This window comes from Cebus imitator, unplaced genomic scaffold (assembly GCF_001604975.1).
Source record: "Cebus imitator isolate Cc_AM_T3 unplaced genomic scaffold, Cebus_imitator-1.0 Scaffold37, whole genome shotgun sequence".
Classification (NCBI taxonomy): Eukaryota; Metazoa; Chordata; class Mammalia; order Primates; family Cebidae; genus Cebus; species Cebus imitator.
The window spans coordinates 9,944,467-9,966,035 of record NW_016107352.1 but is presented as its reverse complement, the minus strand read 5'-3'; the positions used below and the strand labels follow the sequence as shown (position 1 = coordinate 9,966,035).

Sequence of the window (21,569 nt, the reverse complement as noted above, 5' to 3'; positions counted from 1 at the left end):
CTCTCTGGTTTGCAGACTGGCTGTCTTCTTATCAGGTGTTGCTTGCATGTGTGTGCTCTCCTGTTATCTCTTCCTCTTTCTGTAAGGACACAGTCCTACTGGATTAGGGTGCCACTCTTATGGTCTCATTTAACCTTATTTGCTCCCTTAAAGACCCTTTCTCCAAACATTCACATTTAGGAGTAGGGCCTCAACACATGAATCTGGAGGGGTGGGGACACAATTCCGTCTACACCAGAAAAGTGTGCAGAAGGGATGACATTTAAGCTAGTTATTTAATCTAAATTGCAGAGTTTAACCCAAGTGGCAGTTGTAGCGTGTGTTCTTATTTGGGGTACTTTGATTGTATAATAATTTAAGTCTAATCTGTTTTCCTTGTTCTTATTTACAGTTGAAACACAGTTTTTAAGTAAGTTTACTACACAAACTGTGGTTCTCACGAGATCTGATGAAAGTGTAAATAAGGAAGAGGATGATAAAAATGCCCAAGAGAGAAAGAGGTATATTAAGCCAACAGATGGAAATTCCCTTAGTAAGTAATGGTCATAGTTAGATATCTAATGACAAGTAATTCCTCCTCTTTGTTTTCTAGAAGACCAACATATTTATTCTTTGAGTATATTTATTTTTAGAAAGATCATCTAAGGGTTATATAAAGCTGTTTAAAATTTATCCTTTCTCTTGCTAATCTATTGAATCACCTGGCTTATTATCTTTTTGAAAAATTTATTTATTATACTCTAAGTTCTGGGGTACATGTGCAGATCGTGTAGGTCTGTTATATAGGTATGCACATGCCATGGTGGTGGTTTGCTGCATTAATCACCCCGTCATCTACATTAGGTATTTCTCCTTAATGCTGTCAGTCCCCAATCTCCCCACCCCCTTCTATGCCTCCCCTAATTCCCCACCCCAACACCCCAGTGAATGATGTTCCCCTCCCTGTGTCTGTGTGACTTATGTTTTAGAAAAATGCGTTTATGTCCTCTTATGAACAAAGCATCTTTTTTTTTGAGATGGAGTTTTGCTTGGTTGCCCAGGCTTAAGTACAGTGGTACGATCTCTGCTCACTGCAGCCTCCACCTACCAGGTTCAAGGAATTCCCTGCCACAGCCTTCTCAGTAGCTAGGATTACAGGCACCTGCAACCATGGCCCTGCTAATTTTTGTATTTTTGGTAGAGACGGGGTTTCACTATCTTGGCCAGGCTGATCTTGAACCCCTGACCACGCGATCCACCCTCCTCAGCCTTTCAAAGTGCTGGGATTACAGGCGTGGTGTGAGCCACTGCACCTGGCCAAACAAAGCATCATTTACAGTGAATGCAGAGAAGCTTATGGTTGGAGGTGACCATTTCAGACTTATATTTTATAAATCCCTGGAAACTGGTCATCCAGTATCTGCTCAAACCCTAAAAGTGATTAAGAAGTTCACTATTTCACAACACCTTTTCTGTGTCCTGGCGCTTTCTTAATAGCTCTTAGTTGGTTCAATAACATTCTGTGATTGTCTTCCTAAAGTTCTCATACATTCACATTGGCTTTCTTTATGCCTTTGCATTCTGTAATATCAACCGTTATTGTGAATGGGATATCTCTCAAGATATTTTTGATTCCTGGAACACAGGAAATGAGTCTTGATTTTTGTATTGCTCCTCTGTTACCTCACTGAATACTCGGATGCACACTATGGTTTATAGTGGATTATATTTCTTGATTTTATTGGCAGACTAATTGTTTTTTGAAAATGAGGAGTTTTGTTTGCTATTCTTATTTACTTCCTTGTCTTAATAGTGAGATTTAATTTATACTTATAATGTGCCAGCACTAGGCAGACATTTTTTGTGTCTTACTTCATTCAATCCTCATAATAGCTATTTCCAGTAACTATTATTATTTTGGTTTTACAGATGATTAAACAGAATCATAGATGGGTTAAGTAATGTGTTCAGATTATGGAGTTTTAAATAACGGAAGAGAGAACTGAGCCAGAGCAATCTAACTGAAGAGACCAGGGTCTCAAATTTACACTGTCATTGTAGTGTAGTGTACCCCTAGTATAAAGCCTGTCGGGAAGAAAGAGCTTTGTTAATGGTATGGGAATTCTTCTCATGTTATACTATTGACCATGATATCACTGTAGTTTCTACTAGATATCCTTTATCCAATTAATGAATCTTCCTTTTATTAGTTGCCTTTTCAGAATTCCTAGTTTTAAATCAGGATTGGGTTGTAAATGTTATCAAATGCTTTTTTGGCATCATTTATTACTTACCGTAATTGCAATTAACAAAGTTTCTTTAGACTAATTTTCTCACAATATTTAAAATCAATAATTAATGCATATTATATTTCAACATCATTTTATATTTTCCGTATTGTCTTTATGCAATTACATAATATAATTATGTTAATAGATACAAGTCTAATCCTGATATATTTTTCTGTAAAAACACTGCTACTTTAGACTTGCTAGCATACCATTTTAATTTTTTATATAATGTCACAAATATATCGACTTTATGATTATGCCACTTTAAAAAGTGTTCATAAAACTTTTCATCTCTTTTTGTGCGTTGCTGCAGTTTTGAAAATACTCTTTCCTTGACTGTGGTAAAATTTTTTCATTAGGCGATCTGTCCTAGCATAATTTGGGGGAGTAATTTTGGATTGTTTTTCTATTTCTATCAACATTTATACCTCCTCTTGAGTCAATTTGCTCATTTATATTTTGCCAGAAAATCATGTGTCACATTTAGATTTCAAATTCTTGTAAACAATTATAGATAGTACTCTTGTACAATTTAAAATTGTCTTCTTGTATATAGCTTTTCAGTTTTCTCATCTCCAAAGTTGTTTAGTTGTATCTTACCACTGTTATTGTTTTTGATTTTTCCTAGATAGAAGTTGACAAAGGTTATCTATTTAATTGGGTTTCTTTTTTCAAATAATCATTTAGATTTGTTTTTCTGCTAATTGCTATCCTTTTGCTGCCTTTTCTATTGATTTGTAGGAGTACTTTATATATTATGACCACCTCATATATTCTGATCCTATACATAATATGTGCTTGAAATTAGCATGTTTATCTCTGGGATTAGCCTTTATCTGTGTTTTCTTTTTATATTAAAACATTAAAGTTGTATGTAATCAAATAAATATATTTTTAAAATCTTATTTACAGCTTCAGTTTAAGGATCTCTCAAAGTTTGTTATAAATATGAACTTTATATTCTCTTTTAGAGCATTTATTATTTTACATTTTATATTTAGTTTTTAATCCACTTGAAATTTGTCATTTTATGATATGAAGTAATGGTCCAATATGTTTTTTCTTCCAGATGAATAGCAATTATGTAGTATCATTTATAAAATAAGCCACATTGAATTTAAGTAACATATTTTTTCATTTAAAGTCCCTTATATGTTGATATATTTCTGAGCTTTCTATCATGTTATTATTTTCTAATAGTCTTTTTTCTATGCCAATAATACATTGTTTTGATTAGTGTGGCTTTATACTACATTTTAATATGTGTAAGAACAATATCTTCTCAGGATTCTCGTATTTTGTAATTTTTATGATATCTCTGATTTATACCTTCATAGGAACATCAACTCATTAAACTTCAAAAGAAAAAATGTAACTTACTAACATTCATTTGCTAACATATGCTCTTTTCTTACTTTCTTTAGTGGTAATTTTTGCAATCTGGAGTTGCAGTTCTTCTTTGCTTCTTTCTCCAATTCTGACAATAAACACTCTCTTAAGGAGAAGGTGCATGTAAAGCAGTTTGGTTCTGGAAGGAGCCCCCTCTGTATACAGAGGCTTATGGAAGAGGACACTGACTTGGCGCAGATCATCTGAAGCAGTTCTCCTGGGAACTGTTAGTCTAGTACCCTTTGGCTGCATTTGTTGACTTATTTGTACTTACTTCATTGCGCTTATTTATGTTTGGGGCTATAATTGGTGCACTCTTGTTTCTATTAGTCTGAACGCATATACTTTTTATGTTTCAGGAAGTTCTCACATTTTTCAAAAATTTTTCATTGCATTTGTTACCAACTATGTTAAGGATTATTTTTGTGATTTGGCTTGGTTTTCTGTTTTTATATTTTAAAACCTTTAAGAAGAGCTTTGGATGAAGACAGTGCAAAATCAAGCCCTAAATTTGCATTAGAGAGTATAACAAGAAAAACTTGTCTAATGACTGCTTAAGATGCGTTCATACTCTGAAACTCATTAGATTTTTCCCTATCAAAGAAGTAAAAATGTGTTATAAGGAAATGAAGTATTTTGGCAGGTAGAAATAAATAGTGACCACCCAAAAAAATGTGTAAAAATGTTTTAATTTCTAGCTGAGCAACCAAGATGGAGAAATAAAATCTCATTTTATCATATTGGTAAAATTATTAGAGCCATGGATGTTTACCTCTCATGTAAAATAGCGTTTATATAATTTTCCAATTTTTACTTACACATTTAGTTCCTGTCTTCTTTATACGCAAAATTACTTACTCTTCTGTTTCTGCAGGCTTCATTTTTATATTTGTCGGCCTTGTAGTAGTTCTCAATGATTGTGTGTCCTAGTGAGTGGCTCACTTGTCTGTATCCTTGACAATATTCTAACTTGCTCAAGGATAGGGGCTGTGCTTTCCTTTGTTTGAGGCTCATGTGTATGAGGTGATCAACAAGTATTTGTTAGCGATTTCAAAATCTTAATTAAATAAATGATTGTACTTTAACTTTTATGCTATTTAACATACTGTGTTATCTTGTCTACCCCAAAACATTATAGGCTCCTTGAAGGCAGAAACAGTGTCATGATTTCTTATTAGTACACAGCTCCTACTACATACAGTGTTAGACATGTGTAGATACTAAATGAAGAAATGAATTACTTAATGTAAAATATATCAGGTAGAGAAGACTATTAAGAAATGCTGCTAACTTTTTAAAAATTTTTTGATTATGCAGGTATAAATTTTCAGCCACCATCAACAGAATATTCACTAATTGGTACAAGATTTACCCCGACTCCTGCTACTATCAAAAAGTTATTGTGCACAACCAACATCTCCTGCTTGTCACTAAAATCAATTACATCTCAAATGGATAATTCAATAAAGACTGTTTACCATCAGATATCAGGTTTTGAACATGTGGATCATAGTCTCAGTACAAATCGCAGTTTGGATGAGTTGGAAGTTTCTATGAAGAACAGTAGCTCTTTCAGCATGAGCCCAAACAGCACCCATGGCAAAGCAAAAGGTGATATCCAGAGCACCATCCAAACAGAGACAGGAGGGTATAATTCTCAAATTAGCAGGTCTCCCCAAGGTGACATACAGTATAAAGAGGAGTTTGTGTCATCTGTTACCAAAGCAATCACTATTTTGCCAGAAAAGTTTGGATCAACCAGAATATCACCTTGTGCAGACTTGCCCTGTTTTCTTGGTGTTTCCTGTGTGCGAAGCTCAGATGGTCACTTCAAATGTGGACGCTGCCCTTTTGGGTATTATGGAGATGGTATCAATTGCAGAGGTAGTATGGAAGTCTTCAGAATATAAAAACAAAATTATCTAATTCAAGTTTAAGTAATTAAAAAGATATATTTTTTTAATTTACTAACTTCTATTTATTCTGCTTAGTTCACTTATTTCTGTTTATTTTATTGATCATTTATACTGTATTCTTATCACACTTTGAAAGAACAAAAGTGGACTTTCTGAGTTTTTTACTAAAATCATGTTAATATTATAGAGTATTACAACTGTATATGTTACAAATATATTTGAGTACTTTCTGTGTTCCAGGGTCCGTGGAAACATTTTGTATCAACTGTGTCATATAATCCACATGAATCTCACATATTGGGGATTATTTTTCCCATTATACAGATGAGAAAACAGCTTTGGAGTACCAACTGAGTTTCCCAGCATTAATCAGCTAAGCAGATAAAAGATGTCAATGTAGATCTGATTAACATTGTGATCTGTGCTCTTTTCAGCTCACAGCGGGTGTTTAGCCCTTCAGATTCCTAATTCTGGTATAGTTGCTTATTTGCATGAACTAGGTTTCTCTGTAATCTCTCCACCTCTTTTGAGATTATAGCAAATTGTCTGTGACTTTAATTTTAACGGCATTGTTTCTGTCTTCTCACAATTATTAACATTATTTTCTCTGATGAAAATCAAATTTTTGACTTTGACAAATTAGAAGCTGTTTTGTTTTATTGTTTTGCTTTGTGTTTTGGCTTATTTGAGACTAAACTTAAGCTGGAAAGTTGTTGGAAATTTCTTGTGTTCTCAGTATTATCTAGAGGGACTTAGGATTTCTTTTTTTCTGTAGGAATAATAATAGTAACCTTTAATACCTACCTGCTTATAATATAAAACACCTTATTATTAACAAATAGAACAAAATAACCTGATGCATTTCGGTTACCTCAGGAAGTGTTGAATGCTAACTGGAATATATTAGGTAATTAGAGAAATTTAGGAGATAGTAACCTGTTAGTTTATGATACATTCCTGGCATCTTGCTCTTTGAAATTCTGATTATCCTTGTCATTATTCAACATTTAGCAGATTAGTATCTGAAATTCCATTGAAACTTTCATTTGAAAAGACACTGTAATCCCATGTATGATTAGCTGCTATCTCCAACATCACGTTCTGCTTTGGGAGTCATTACCACATGTGATGATTCTTCCTTACCTTATTAATCATTTTTCTCCATCATGCTAGTAGTAAAACAAATACAAAGGGGAAAAATACAATTTTATGGATAAATGTATTGGTTGTTGTTTAACAGTAGTATCATACTATTCAAATTTCAGAGACTTTTGCTTTTATTATAACTAAGTCTGTGGGCAACATGCATGTTCTGTATTAGCAATTAACCTTTTTTTCCTTGATATTTTAAAGCCATTTGTAGATATCCATGTGGAAAAAGTAGAGAGTGTGTTGCCCCAAACATCTGCAAATGTAAACCTGGTTACATTGGTTCTAACTGCCAAACTGGTAGGTAACATCGTTCATTAGTTTGCATGATAAATTTTATTTGGTAATTGATATGTCTAAAACCTGGGCTTTATTTTGTACAGCTCTTTGTGACCCTGATTGCAAAAACCATGGAAAATGTATTAAGCCTAATGTTTGTCAGTGTCTTCCAGGACACAGTGGAACAACCTGTGATGAAGGTGATCATTCAAATTAAAAATCAAATATAGGCCTAAACTATAGCACAATAGCTTTAAAAATCATTTTACAACACAATTCAGTTTTATTGTATATATACTAAAATATACTTATTAAAGCTGGTATAGTGTTAAATTTATACTTATTTAAAATACTTACTAAATATAACTTATTTGAAAATTCCAAAGAATTAAATTTCTGAAATCAGAGATTCAAGGAGTAATAGCTTATTTGTTGTTGGTAAAATTATCCTCTAAAATGATTTGGGGTTTAGTTATAAGGTACTATATCTCTACACTTGATTTTAGCCAAAAGGCCAAGAAGCAATAGGGTACTATATCTCTACGAATATTTTAGCTTTAAGCAAAAGAAAGCTGTTGAATGACCTACAAAATATGGTTAAATGCCAAATAATTAGAAAATGTAAAGTAGTAAGAAGAAACTAAAACGTGAATTTTAAAAAATACATCTATAGCCATATAATTGCATTGCTTTGTTTTCAATCTTAAGTGGAAAGTTATGAAATAACATTCCTAAAGTGGATGATACTTTAAAGAAATAAGTTGTTTATTTTAAAATAATATTTTAAAAGGTAGTTTGGTAGATGGTACATATAATTATGAATAAGCTGAGAGCTATGTTAAATGTTTTTATGGCAAGGCAACTTACAAATTAACAAATTAAGGTAAATTTAGTTTGAACTTCCAGAATCATTCAATCAAAATAGTATAGGAAAATAACTATGGAAGTATAGGAAAGCTGTATTTGTAAGGCAGGAATATGTAAGTTCAAATCTCACTTTTCACAAGAAGGCTAGATCATATATTTCCTTTCAGTTAACAAAAAGTTTTATAAATCAAAGCATGCTACTGATTTGTAAGTGTTTCCAGTGTGAATTAATATAGTCAGTTTTATGGATCTAAATTTTGTAGTAAAAGAGAACTACATATTATAAATTGTTCTTACAACAAGATTTTATTGTGATGGTGCTTTATAATTATAAACTGACTTTAAAAATTAAGAACTGACTTAATAACATAATCTGTATCTGCAGAACATTGTAACCCACCTTGTCAATATGGTGGCACATGCATGGCTGGCAATCTCTGTACTTGTCCCTATGGTTTTGTAGGACCAAGGTGTGAAACAAGTAAGCAAAGCTTTCCTACTGTCTGATATAGTAAAATTGCTTCTTTGAATAGTTGATGGCCTTAATGCTACATGAAATGAACCCTAACTCTAAGTAAAGAACACACATTGATGACTGATGACAACAGTTACCGTCTTGTATAGCACTGGGATCAACCACAGCGGCCAGCACTAAGATAAAGAAGTTTGTTTTCGGAAGTAACTATTGCTTTGATGCTATCCATGACCTTTCTTTGAAATAACAGGAGTTCAAATTTGTTAAATTGCATATAAATTTCTTTTTAAATTTATGTCTATGATTGCTTTCATCAATAACTAATAATTTTCCTAAATAGCCAACTCTTGTTTACCACTTGGCTCAATGTTTTTCTATTTTTTCTATCTCTATTAACCAAAAAAATAAAGTAACTGAATGTGAGAATCAGAGAGTATTTCAAGCCTGAGTATAAATTATATTTTATCTTTCTCTCTGATCTAATACATTAGCAGATGTGATTGGCAGTTATGAACTAGCTAGCTAAGAACCAACAATATGACTACACCAAGCCTAATCATTCTTTTCTCTTTGTTCTGTGATCTCAGTGGTTTGTAACAGGCACTGTGAAAATGGAGGCCAATGTCTTACACCAGATATTTGCCAGTGCAAGCCTGGCTGGTATGGACCCACCTGTAGTACAGGTAAAACTGAAAATATTTTCAGTGAACATATTGATTAAAAGTTAAAATATGCCAATGTTCCAAAGATGTGCACCTAAGAAATATAAAACTGACCTGACAAGACAGGTATGAAGCTGTTATTTCAGAGAGATTTTTAAAACTCTTTCTTCTTCATTACTTTTCTTTTTATATGGAGCCATATGGTGTCTTACAGCTTTACTGTTATCTTAGCCAACCAATACTCTTTTCCTTTTATATTTCCCACATTCACGTACCTTATGGTGAAGAGAAACACGTTGAACTTTCTAGATTTCTTTAAAGTTTTTCATCACAGCACAAACATCCTATTTCATTAAATATCTAAATAATTCTGAATTAAGTAGACACCCTTCATGTTATTCCATGTATTAGGCTTGGTGTGTGTGTGTGAGTGTGTGTGTGTTTTTTTTTTTCCTGAGACAGAGTCTTGTTCCATCACCCAGGCTGGAGTGCAGTGGCACAATCTCTGTTCAATGCAACCCCCGCCTCCTGGGTTCAAGTGCTTCTCCTGCCTTAGCATACAGAGTGGCAGGGATTATAGGTGCGCACCACCATGCCAAGCTAATTTTTGTATTTTTAGTAGAGACGGGGTTTCACCATGTTGGTCAGGCTGGTCTCGAATTCCTGACCTTATGATCTGCCTGCCTCAGCCTCCCAAAGTGCTGGGATTACAGACCTGAGCCACCATGCCTTGCCTAGGCTTGTTTCTTTAGCAGCAATGTTTGCAGTGCTCTGTGTTTGAGATAATTCATTATAATCTAATGACTTTTTTCTCAGTGAAAATGTAATTCAGTGTTTATAGCTGGCCAATTATTTGTGAAGCATGATACAAGTGGAAACAAATATCTATTTGATTTTTGCCCTGATTTCAACTAGCATATTGTTAGTGACAGAGACATGGGATACAATGATAAAAAAGACTATGGTACAAGCTGAGTTATGATGAGTAATGTTATTGAAACACAGTTCCTTATAAGAGAAGGGAGAAATTAATTTTGGCAAGTGGAGTGAGGAGGAAAATAGAATTTGTAGTAGATGTTGGTGACTGGGTAGGATGTAGGGCAGAAAATGAAATTGGGCATGCCTTTCAAAGAAAAACAAAAAGAAAGAAGCAAAAACAAAGAGTGTTTTGAATGTGCTAGAACTTGAGTGCAGCTAATATCTATTGGTATGGACCCACCTTAGTAAAGGTAAAACTGGAAATATTTTCAATGAACATGTCAATTAAAAGTTAAAATATGCCAATGCCCTGAAGACACGCACCAAAGAAATATGAAACTGACATGACAGGACGAGTATGGGTATTCAACTAGGCTGGGCATTCTGAATTCTAATCATAGCCTCCACATTTTTAATAGAGCAGGCGCAGCGTCATCTCTGAAAAACACTGCCACTTTAAATTCCAGTTCCCTTTCTAGTCTCATGCATTTCAAGGAAATCACTTCTCTTCTCACTACAAGCAGCCAGAAAGAGCAAATAGTAAAATACAAATAAGACAGCTCTGGCACAGAGGGAGGTGGGGGCCAAAGTCTCTTGAGTAACTGCCAAACTTCACCCTCATACAGTGGGCCCCAGTGAAACAGTGGGCCTTAAAAAGCACATTTTTTTTTCCTCTTCAGGGGCAGTAAGATAGGAAAGCTAAAAGCAGATGCTCGAGATACCCTGCAGAAAGATGTATGGGAACAGACCTACATCTCTCCCTCCCAGATAAGCACAGCAGATGCAGAAACAGTCCAAACCTGTAATAAACTCTCCCACCCTAAATCCTTAAAAGCCTTTAGTCTGTAAGAGTGAGCCTCTGACCTAACGCAGCCAGTAGGTACCTCTCAGGTTTGCTTTCTCTAAAATAAATCTGTCCTGGCTGGCAAGCCACCTTTTCCTGTTTCTTTCCTTTCTGTAATTCTTACAATTCTTAGTTTAGTGTTATTTGTAAACTTAATGAATATCATTTCAAAGCAATTATCAAGTTATTTCATTCCTCTTATGTTTGGCCAAGTCTAATTAATTATAGGATTTATTTGCAGTAAAAATAAAATATTTGATTATGCACCATTTTGTACTTCCGTGCAGCATTCATTTTTTAAATAATAAAACTTTTATGGTCTTTTTTCCTCCTGCTGTTCATTAGCTTTGTGTGACCCTGTTTGCCTCAATGGTGGTTCGTGTAATAAGCCAAACACTTGCCTCTGTCCAAATGGATTCTTTGGTGCACAGTGTCAGAATGGTAATTATTCTTTCTTTGTATGTAAAAAGAGCAAAAGGAAAGTTAGACATTGACAGAGCTCTGAGTAAACATGAGATAAGTTTCCAAGGGAAAGATGCTATTATCTTCCCCACAATTCTTGGGATGTTTCAAGTATCTCTACCAAATTACTCGCTTACAAAAAATATATCAAAGTTATTGTGAAAAATGGTTATATTTACTCAATATATGTGAAACTCAGACCTTGGTACCTATCTGTGCAGTTTTATAAGACCCAAGATGTGAAACAAGCAAAGTTCTCTTGTAGTCTGTTGTAAGGAAATTGTGTCATTGTTGTTGCCTACACAGCAAAAATGTTTGATTTATTATCAGTCTACTGTTCACCATTATCCCATAATCTCTTTTCACCTTAGTTTCATTAAACATTTATGAAGAATCACCTGTGCATAGCACTATGCAAGAAGATACAGAGACGTAAAAATGCATCGTTTCTCTCTGTCACGGCTTATTATTTTAACACTTTCCATCATATAGTTAATGTTACACATTATTTTCAGAATAATGGGGATGTCTTGAGGGTATGAATTAATGTCAATCAATAATATGTAACGTGCATTTTCTGTATCTTCATATTTTTGAGTTTATAAAAAAAGTAGAGTTGAATTTTACTATAGAACATGTCAGAGTATGTCCATAATTCCTAAAATTTATATTTTCCTTGCCGTGATGCACTTTGATTTGCAATTCTATTTCTTTTATTTTGGATGTTGGCTAAAATTCCTAGGATGAAAATAAAGCAGAAAAGGTGCCATCATGCTAATGCAGGATATATGGGCATAGTAAATGAGTTCCTGAAATTCATATTCCTTTGAGGAAACAGTTTGAGAAACAAAAAGAAGTAAAGACTAAGTTAAGGGAAATCTTGAAAACTAGAAGACTATAGCTAAATCCATGTTAAAGAGTTATATATGTAGCTTGAATGGAGAACGTAAGGAAGGAAATGAAAACCTCACATCTGTCATGCTACTTGAAGTAGATGTAAGAATAGTAAAAGTTCTTTAAAATGTATATGCCAGTTGTATAAGTGGATAAAGGAAGCAATCTTTCAATTATTAAATTGAATTAGAAATTATCTATTGAATATATTCCATGCTTTAAGGGTCAGAAAACAGATTATCACTGTGAGAAGAGAGTAGGTTTTAGAATTAGCTTACCTCCACAAGTTTCTAGCTGGTATGTAAATTTACTTAAAGCCTCCATGCCTCAGACTTTCCTGGCTTTCAAGTATGACCTAGACAGCGGGTGTGACATGTAATTCTTATTAGATCTCGTCTTCCTGTGAGCCTAAATGGTGGGAAGGGAAGATGGCAGATACATTGAAAGTGACTGAATAAAATTAGGTAGAATATAAAGTCATATGAAAAACATATACTGTGTGCACTATAGGAGTTTAAAAATGGAAGATAGAAATTGAGCTAGAAACAACACAAAAAAGTTAAACTACTAAACTAATAAGCAAGGCTTAGGATGTATGGATGGAGAGATGATGAAATACACCCTCAAATTTGCTTTACCTCTTGGATTTCACATGGAGAGTGAATGCCAGTTACTTAGCTCACTCTAGGGTTTGGTGACAGAGCTGTATGAGGCCTACAGAATCTCATAAATATATGTGGAGGATAGATTTTTCTCATAAACCTCCTTTTCCTAATGTGGGATTATGGGTAGACATGGCCAAGGCTAAATTGTGTGCCCTTTGTATGTATTAATTGTTTGAGTTTTTTGTATAAATATTTATTTCTACACTCAAGTTTTTGTGGATAATTAATTATAGCAAGATTACCCATCATAAATAATTTGTGGAGCTTTTTTAAGTTTTAAATTCCTAACCACAGGCATTTCCTGTAGAGTTTTTGAAGTAGAAAATATATACTTTTTCTAATAAATGATAATAATCTTAAATTTTATGAAAGATAGGGAGCAGAAAACATAAGAACATTTCTTCATCAGTAAGAAGTATCAATAAAATGTCAGAGAAATAACAGTAGACTCAAGCATAAACCAGAGAAAGTTTAGCCTAAAATATTGGAAACTATCTGCTTGCTAAAAGCTTTCAGTTGTTTTGTTATCATAAAGTTCTACATTATTTCCATTTAAAAATCAATTTGAAAACAGAATTTTTCTTACAATGTTTGGAAATAAAGCATCTGTTAATGCAAACTGGGAGTCAGTCTACACTAGTCCTTTTTTTTTTTTTTTTTTTTTGAGACGGAGTTTCGCTCTTGTTACCCAGGCTGGAGTGCAATGGCGCGATCTCGGCTCACCGCAACCTCCGCCTCCTGGGTTCAGGCAATTCTCTTGCCTCAGCCTCCTGAGTAGCTGGCATTACAGGCACGCGCCACCATGCCCAGCTAATTTTTTGTATTTTTGGTAGAGACGGGGTTTCACCATGTTGACCAGGATGGTCTCGATCTCTTGACCTCGTGATCCACCCGCCTCGGCCTCCAAAGTGCTGGGATTACAGGCGTGAGCCACCGCGCCCCGCCCACTAGTCCTATTATTAATACTAGTTAATTTGAAATTAATTTTTAAAATACAAGCTAACATTTAATTATTGTTTAGGAATAAATTAAATTTTTAATTTTCTAGACAGGTTTACCTGTGTATTACTTCAAAGAAATGCCTGCATTTAATTTTCATACCTGGAAAAACATGAAGTAATCATAACCATCTATAAAATTAATATAGCTTAACGTCTGAATTTCATAAAACAGAATTATCTACATAGGAGCTACCAGTAAGATATATTCAAAATTATCTAACAAATATTCTTAACAAAGCCAAGGATTTATTGTTAAAAGGATTTTTACCAAGCATTCACAGGAATAAGTCACATATAAAGCTCTGCCTTCATAACCTTAGTAAGTATTCAAAAGCTAATTTGAGTGTTTTCTAAATATGTGAAAATTATTGAGAGTTGTCTAATTTCCACAAGAACTGGTACATTCTTATTTTGAGCTAGGTTTTGACTTATTTTCTGGGTTTTGTCTAGATCATTCCATGCTTTACTTATTGTATAGTGAAACATAAGATTTATAATATATTCATTGTAATACCAAAGACTCGATTTGTTATGAACACTTAACCAATACATTCAAACTGTGCTAACCCTATAGCAGCTTATAGGTATAAGCATCACATTTTGTGATTTAGAAAGGACAGATTTAATAAGGGATCTCTTATTTGAACAGCACAGTTCTCTGCCTTGTGGCCTTATGGATAACAAGCACATGATGCTTTATGTCTCATATGTAATAATTGAATGTGTAATATTCACAGATTGCTGCCATGTGTTCTTTCAGCTTTCTGTCACCCTCCCTGTAAGAATGGTGGCCACTGCATGAGAAATAATGTATGTGTCTGTCGTGAAGGATACACTGGTAGGAGATGCCAAAAAAGTAAGACATTGCTAAAGGTATTTGTCAGCTACAGGTAAAGCAAAGACAAAACTGTGGAATGTAAGGGCTGATCTTTCATGATTTTACTTTAAGGCATCTGTGATCCTCTGTGCATGAATGGAGGAAAATGCGTGGGACCAAACACTTGCTCTTGTCCTTCTGGTTGGAGTGGGAAACAATGCAGCACACGTAAGAGGAAGCTTAAGACGCTAAAGCTTTCGTCCTTCATGGGAACATAAAGCAGAATTTAAAACAGAGAATATTGTTTTTTACTTTTGTTTGCTTGGTCTTTTTAAAATTTTTGCATAATGTAGGAGATGTCTTTTTGAAATAGTGAGTTTCTACTCTTCCGAACTCATTCTTTCAGGTAGCAAAAGAGGATATATTGTATTTTTCAGCTTTTCTACTGCACTTGCCAGGATAAGTAACAAGTCCTTAAGTCCTGAAGTAGGGGTCAGGGACAGGTTTTAAAAAATTAGTGATTTCGTGGCCCCACCTCAAACTATCCAGGTCTAACCTTTCCAAGAGGAGGTGACAGTGCCACTCAGGCTGGTTAGCTCCTGAGGGTGGCTCTTCATTCAAATGTTTCATTCTTTTTTTCCTTTCTGTAAATTATTTTAAATTAGTCACTACTAGAGTGTTTTGATCAAAGTGAAAAAATGAGAAGCAACCTAGACGACCAACAATTGGAGAAAAGTTAAATCATGATGAATTGAAACAATGGAACATTTTACAACTGTTAAGGTCACATTTCCAAGAATATGTAGTGACATTCAAGAATATTCTTGATAAATATTAGGGTAAAAAAGTTTCTTTAATCACTGACTTTTAACTATGTCTTTTCTTTTCTCTGATGAAAAGTTTCAAGGGTTATGGATAGGATTTGACTAGTCATTAAAAATTTTAACTTGTTTCTATTTCAATTGGCAGCTATCTGCTTGCAGAAATGTAAAAACGGTGGTGAATGCATTGCTCCCAGCGTATGCCATTGTCCTTCCTCCTGGGAAGGAGTGCAGTGTCAAATACGTAAGCCCACAGGATGTGTTTCTTACTATTGTTCTGAATTGGAATCTGTTATAATAATTAAAGTACAGCTTTAGGACAAATACATAGGGGTAAAAAACTCCAGCGTGATGATACTTTTTAAAAAACGATTTTAGAAATAAAGCTTACTAAATTTTATATTCATTTAAAAGATGAAAGTATAGTGTAATATGTTAACAGTTTGTGTGACAGAGATAATTTCAAATTATGGTCTGTGGATTACCAATAAAATTGCTCAGGTAGACCAAAGAAGGTGTTGATAGACAGAAGTTTAAATATTATTTCATATTATAAGATGAATACATATTTATCATGGATACCTTAGAAAATATGGAGACGTATTAAAAATTATTCACTCTAAATTTTACCATCCAGAATTAATTTCTGTTGCTTTTTTAGAGTTTTAGTATATTTCTATCCCATGTTAGTCAAAAATTTCTACATAGATGAAATCTTAAGGTGTAGAGGAAGATCAAATTGTATGCAATTTTGACATTTTTTGTGGAAACTTGAAATAACATGTTAAAATATTAACAATGACTAACTTAATGGGAAAAACTGGAAGTCCCTCAAAATACTTCCAAATGGTTAATAATTATATAATTTCAAAATTGGTGGCCAAGCGTACTGTAAACTGAAATTACACAGTTTTATTATGATCATACTTTCTTACTAGAAATAATGTACCTTCCATTTCAATGTCTTGTGAACCACACCCTTGTTTCCATGCATCAGAAATTTTGCATGAAATGTTTGTGACACTTAAACCTTATTTTATTAGTAAATGCTCTTGTAATTTATATATTTCTTATCCTAGGAAGGCATATCAAAGTATTATTAAGTGCTGGCATTTGCATAGGAAATGTATGCTCAAAAATTGATAATTCTAATTGGAATTTAGATGTGATAAAATGCTAGAAAAAAAAAGAGTTAGCAACCTCAACATGGACTGCTTGTTCTGGAGTGAGTTCTATGTAGACCATAAGAGAGAAAGATGAAAAGATGTTAAAAACACATTAATGAAGAAATATGCTTCAGTGGTTGGAGATTGAAGTTGTCTGAGCACAGCCTGAAGCTGTGCACCCTGTTTCTGCACCCTGCAGCATTTTTATGTGAATTTAAAAAGTCATCCTACTTCAAGTTTTTATTTCCAACTATTGAGAAACTGTCCAAATATATTGATATTTCTTAAACAAAATATGTTACTACCATCTGCTGGAAAATTGTTGTAATAAATATTCAAATCTATGGTATCTATCATGTGAATGCTACTTCCTTCGCTGTGGAGCCCTTGTGGATTGATTATACAAACTGCCCAATTGTATACAGCAGCCCTGATGAAAACATATACTGTCAACATTGCATTTATCTTAAAGGACATATTATTCTTGAATGTGTAAGCTTCGAGTATGTGATATTGAAGCAGTAACTATTATATAATTTTATGGTATGCTAATTTTCACTCAATATTGCTTAAAAACATTTATGTCCTTTAAAAACAAAATTTTAAGCAATATATTAATTCCATAATATAAATATTACGAAAGTTGCTTTACCCTCCCCCTTATGTTTAATATTTTAGTTATTTACAAGTTATTATGAAGGATTGTAAGCATTTTCTTTCTACAAGTAGATGATAAATAAATCGAGATATTGAGATAGATATAGGTATTTTTAATTGCCTTAGAAAAGATTTCAAGGAAAAAATTTCTGATATAGACAGCATGAGTATTTTTCAGAAATTTCCAATAGAGTTGTTTTATGTTAAACTTCTAATGGTAGTGTAAAAATTGTCAGCTTTTCCATACACTAGCCAGTATTGAGTTGTCTCTTTTAAATTTTTGCTAAATGTTAAAAAGCAAATTATAAATGCTATCTTCTGTTAATGACTTTGGCTCCTCTAAAAAAAGAGATGTATTTCAAATACTTTAAAATATAGTCGCCTGGCGCGGTGGTTCACGCCTGTAATCCCAGCACTTTGGGAGGCCGAGGTGGGTGGATCACGAGGTCAAGAGATCGAGACCATCCTGGTCAACATGGTGAAACCCCGTCTCTACTAAAAATACAAAAAATCAGCTGGGCATGGTGGCGCATGCCTGTAATCCCAGCTACTCAGGAGGCTGAGGCAGGAGAATTGCCTGAACCCAGGAGGCGGAGGTTGCGGTGAGCCAAGATCACGCCATTGCACTCCAGCCTGGGCAACAAGAGCGAAACTCCGTCTCAAAAAAAAAAAAAAAAATATATATATATATATATATATATATAGTCAATGAAATTTTTTGTTTCTTTTAATAATATCTTTATGGAATTCCAAAAGTATTGTTTGAGCTTTGGGTGTTTTGTTTTTGATGTGTGTATGTGTTCTGAAAGATGGGAGTGCATAGATTAGATCCATCCATCGATGGTTCGTTAATAGATTCTTGTGACGGCATTAGTGTACAGTCACCACATAGCCTCAGACAACTGGAATAGAATATGTCACAAGCATTTCATGTCAAAAGACCGTTATTGTAAAAATTTGTGTATTGCAGCAATTTGCAACCCAAAATGTCTTTATGGAGGCAGATGCATATTTCCGAATGTGTGTTCCTGCCGCACTGAATATGCTGGAGTCAAATGTGAGAAGAAAATACAGGTATTTCAAAGTTTAAAAAAGAAAATAAATAGTAGACATTGACATTTACATATCTCTTCTACTTAGTAATTGTTACCAATTAATGTTTTATTTTCTTTTATTTCCAAAATAAGAATAAAAGTATTTGCCTGTAAAATCAAAAATTATGTCATTTTTATGTACAGTAAAGTCATTATTTAAAATTTTGATGTGTGGTTAAGGAATTTCAATGTATAGATACAATTGTCCAATGTAATGTAGTATTTCATGACACTGGAGTTGAGACAGCAAATTTTCCACAATATAAATTCAAGACACCACTAATTTATGTTTTGGTCAAGTACTTGGTCAGCAGACTACCCTCACCTGTCTCAAAAAATCCACCACTTTTAAATAAGTAAATCACCACTTCATTTACTTGAGGGTGGTTCTCATCATTTTCAGTGGGGCACATGCCACTAAGGCCTTGTCTATTCTCGTTCATTTTCCCTGACAGTTATTCTTTTCCTTCATTTGTGCCCTATTAAAATCTGTTACTAGGAAAGCAATAGAAAACTCTTGATATTATTAGAATTAGGATTTCTTTGTATTTCAAAAATCAAGGAATGGAAGAAAGATCAGAAACTTTCTTGGAGTTTCTGGAACTGCCCACACTTGTTTGTAAGGCCAATGCTATAACACATATCTTTTAAAAGTTTCTGTGATACTATTTCTTCATACAGGATTAAACTGCATTTTGTTTGATCTCTAATCTTAAATTTCCAAATATTGACAGCTGAGATATTATTTCAGTCCTAATTCCTATATATATACAAGGGTCGCTCTAATAATCTGTCTCACAAACACAGACACAAAAATGCAGCAAACATCTAAAAAATCTCTTAATATGCAGGAGTTATAATTTAAAAAGTCATGATATGCCATTTAGCACTTCAAATGCCCCAAGGTCATGAATATGAAAGTCTGCTGGAGTACTAGAATTTGACAACTGATTAGAAATTTTCTTCTTGAAGCTTGATATGGATCAATGTGACTTAGAGACAAAGTGGATGTATGTATAGTATTCTCCGAGCACTGGTGTCATCCTGTATGATTGGCCCCCATTATGAAAATAACCAGATCATAATAGAGCTATGGTTTGAAAACTGGAAAGCAAAAGTTATTGAGTATTTATTTGATTAGATGTTGTTTGAGAAAAATCAAAATAAAAGCTTGAGCTTCTTTGGGTTTGAAGGCAGCCTAAGTATGCATTATCTGATTTGATTTGATGTGAGATTTTTATGGCACAGAAAACCCTATGACCTACAAAGCTTTTTTAACTCCACTTTGACAGTATTAAACTTAGGTGGCTGCTCTATATTGTATTTTATGTATTTATTTGCCATCAGATTCTTTCCTCAAATGATCAATAGCAAGTCATCTTTATCCCCAATAATGTTGCTTCTGACAATGGATTTGAAATCACACTAAGAAGAAAAAAATGTCAGGAGGCCATGGGGGAAAGGCTTGAGGACAATATGTCTTGTTCTAATGCAACCTGGTCTCCCAAGCTTATAGCTTCAATCTCATTCTGTATTCGTGATGATATTATTATCATTTGCTTTTGATATTTCTTTGGGATCACACACACAGGTTAAAACATAAATTTTTTTAGTCGGGAAAAAAGCAGCCCCTATCCACAGGTTTCCACGGAACCTTCTCCAACTCCATCTCTTGTTCCCCTCTTTCCTACCTTCCCCAAGGGAGAGTTCTGGCTGGCCAACTACGTCCTGGCTCTTTCTCAGGCACCCTGAGGTAGTGGGTTAAAAAAGAAATGGAGGTTACTGATTGGGTTGCTAGAATTTCAATGAAGAAAAGAATTACTGACTAGCGACAAGAAACACAGAGAAAGAGACAATAAACAAAGGAAGGAAAGATGCTAAGAGGATGAGTTGACAAAAGGCTTTGGGAAGCATCGTAACGTCCTGCTTGCTGCTGAGTGCACTTACACTGACCCTGCCACTTATTTGCTCTGTGATTTTGGCCAAGTTTTACCCTCTGAGTCTCAGTTTTCTCATCTGTAATATGGCACTAATAGTAGCACCTAATCATAGGCTTACTGTAAGGATTCAATATGTTAATATATGTGAAGTACCTAGAATAGTGCTTGGGATATAACAAGCACTATGTAAGAAGATTGTGACTAATTACACTGAAGAGAGGAACAGTAAGAGGTAGAGAAGAAAAAGGATGGGGAAAGACACGTGAGAGAAATGTTGCAATGCATTGTGAATATCAACAATTTTTTTTCCTGAGGGGTATCAAAAATTAATTAGCTTTATTGGACATGGATATTTCTAAAGTGTAACCCTGGGCCGAGATGGAGTCACCTATTATGCAAGCTCCATTTGGTTATCACTGCTTGGATCTTAAATATCTCGATTAGATTTCAATGTTATGAAAATAGTATTGAGTCTAGTGGCAAACAGAACTAAAAGAGCCTTACATATCATGTCAGCAGGAAGAAGGTAACAAATAATGAGTAAGAGTTAAATGATTAAAAAAAAAAAAAAAGAGTTAAATGATTTTATGCTATTCATTGAAACACAATTTCCTTCTTCCTACTACAGATCAGACGCCACTGAGTAGCATCGAGTATATGAATTAAAAGTCTGTATCTTAAGAACGGAACTGTGTTGTTCAGAAAAAGTTGGAGATAACTCGACGTTTATTTGAACATCATTTAAAAAATATCTTAAAGACTAAAGAAACTAATAAAATATATAATGATCCCAGTTGTAATTATTAGAGAAAAGCAAAGAAGAAATCCAGGTAATCTAAATTGGATGTTGAGTTGGAATAGAATATTTACATATTGAGATGATGTATCTGATATTCCATCCATTTGCAATATTTAATAAACTAAATATTTTCTCAGCCCTAACTGTGACTGCATCTGTACCATCAGGAGTCAATCAGTATAATGGAAGCCACTTGATATCTTCCTGATATATGATGTTTATATAATAAGAACTGCATAATAAGAACAACTTGGTCTCCCCAAGCCCTTATTTTAACCTAGACATTCCTTCTTTTGATCCTGGGTCTTTAGATAAATTCTTTCAACCAACTGCCAATCAGAAAATTCTTGAATCCACCTATTATGTCTCCTCCCTAAAACATAAAACCCAGCTGTAGCACGACCTCCTTGGACACATGTCTCAG

At 34.0% G+C, this 21,569-nt stretch overlaps 1 protein-coding gene across 2 annotated transcripts in view; it reads left to right on the top strand.

The window, feature by feature from the left end:
• VWDE (von Willebrand factor D and EGF domains) overlaps positions 1–21,286 on the top strand; it is a 79,201-nt gene extending 57,915 nt beyond the window's left edge. Inside the window, exons 20-31 of one of the 2 annotated variants that reach the window (XM_037737317.1) lie at positions 392–532; positions 4,977–5,543; positions 6,929–7,024; positions 7,108–7,203; positions 8,256–8,351; positions 8,933–9,028; positions 11,175–11,270; positions 14,612–14,707; positions 14,801–14,896; positions 15,638–15,733; positions 18,283–18,386; positions 20,975–21,286. In XM_037737317.1, the coding sequence (XP_037593245.1) occupies positions 392–532; positions 4,977–5,543; positions 6,929–7,024; positions 7,108–7,203; positions 8,256–8,351; positions 8,933–9,028; positions 11,175–11,270; positions 14,612–14,707; positions 14,801–14,896; positions 15,638–15,733; positions 18,283–18,386; positions 20,975–20,989 (1,595 nt within the window). In that variant the 3' untranslated portion in view covers positions 20,990–21,286. The remainder of the gene's footprint in view (positions 1–391; positions 533–4,976; positions 5,544–6,928; positions 7,025–7,107; positions 7,204–8,255; positions 8,352–8,932; positions 9,029–11,174; positions 11,271–14,611; positions 14,708–14,800; positions 14,897–15,637; positions 15,734–18,282; positions 18,387–20,974) is intronic. The other variant, XM_037737318.1, reaches the window with a different exon arrangement.
• Positions 21,287–21,569: the final 283 nt, after the last annotated feature.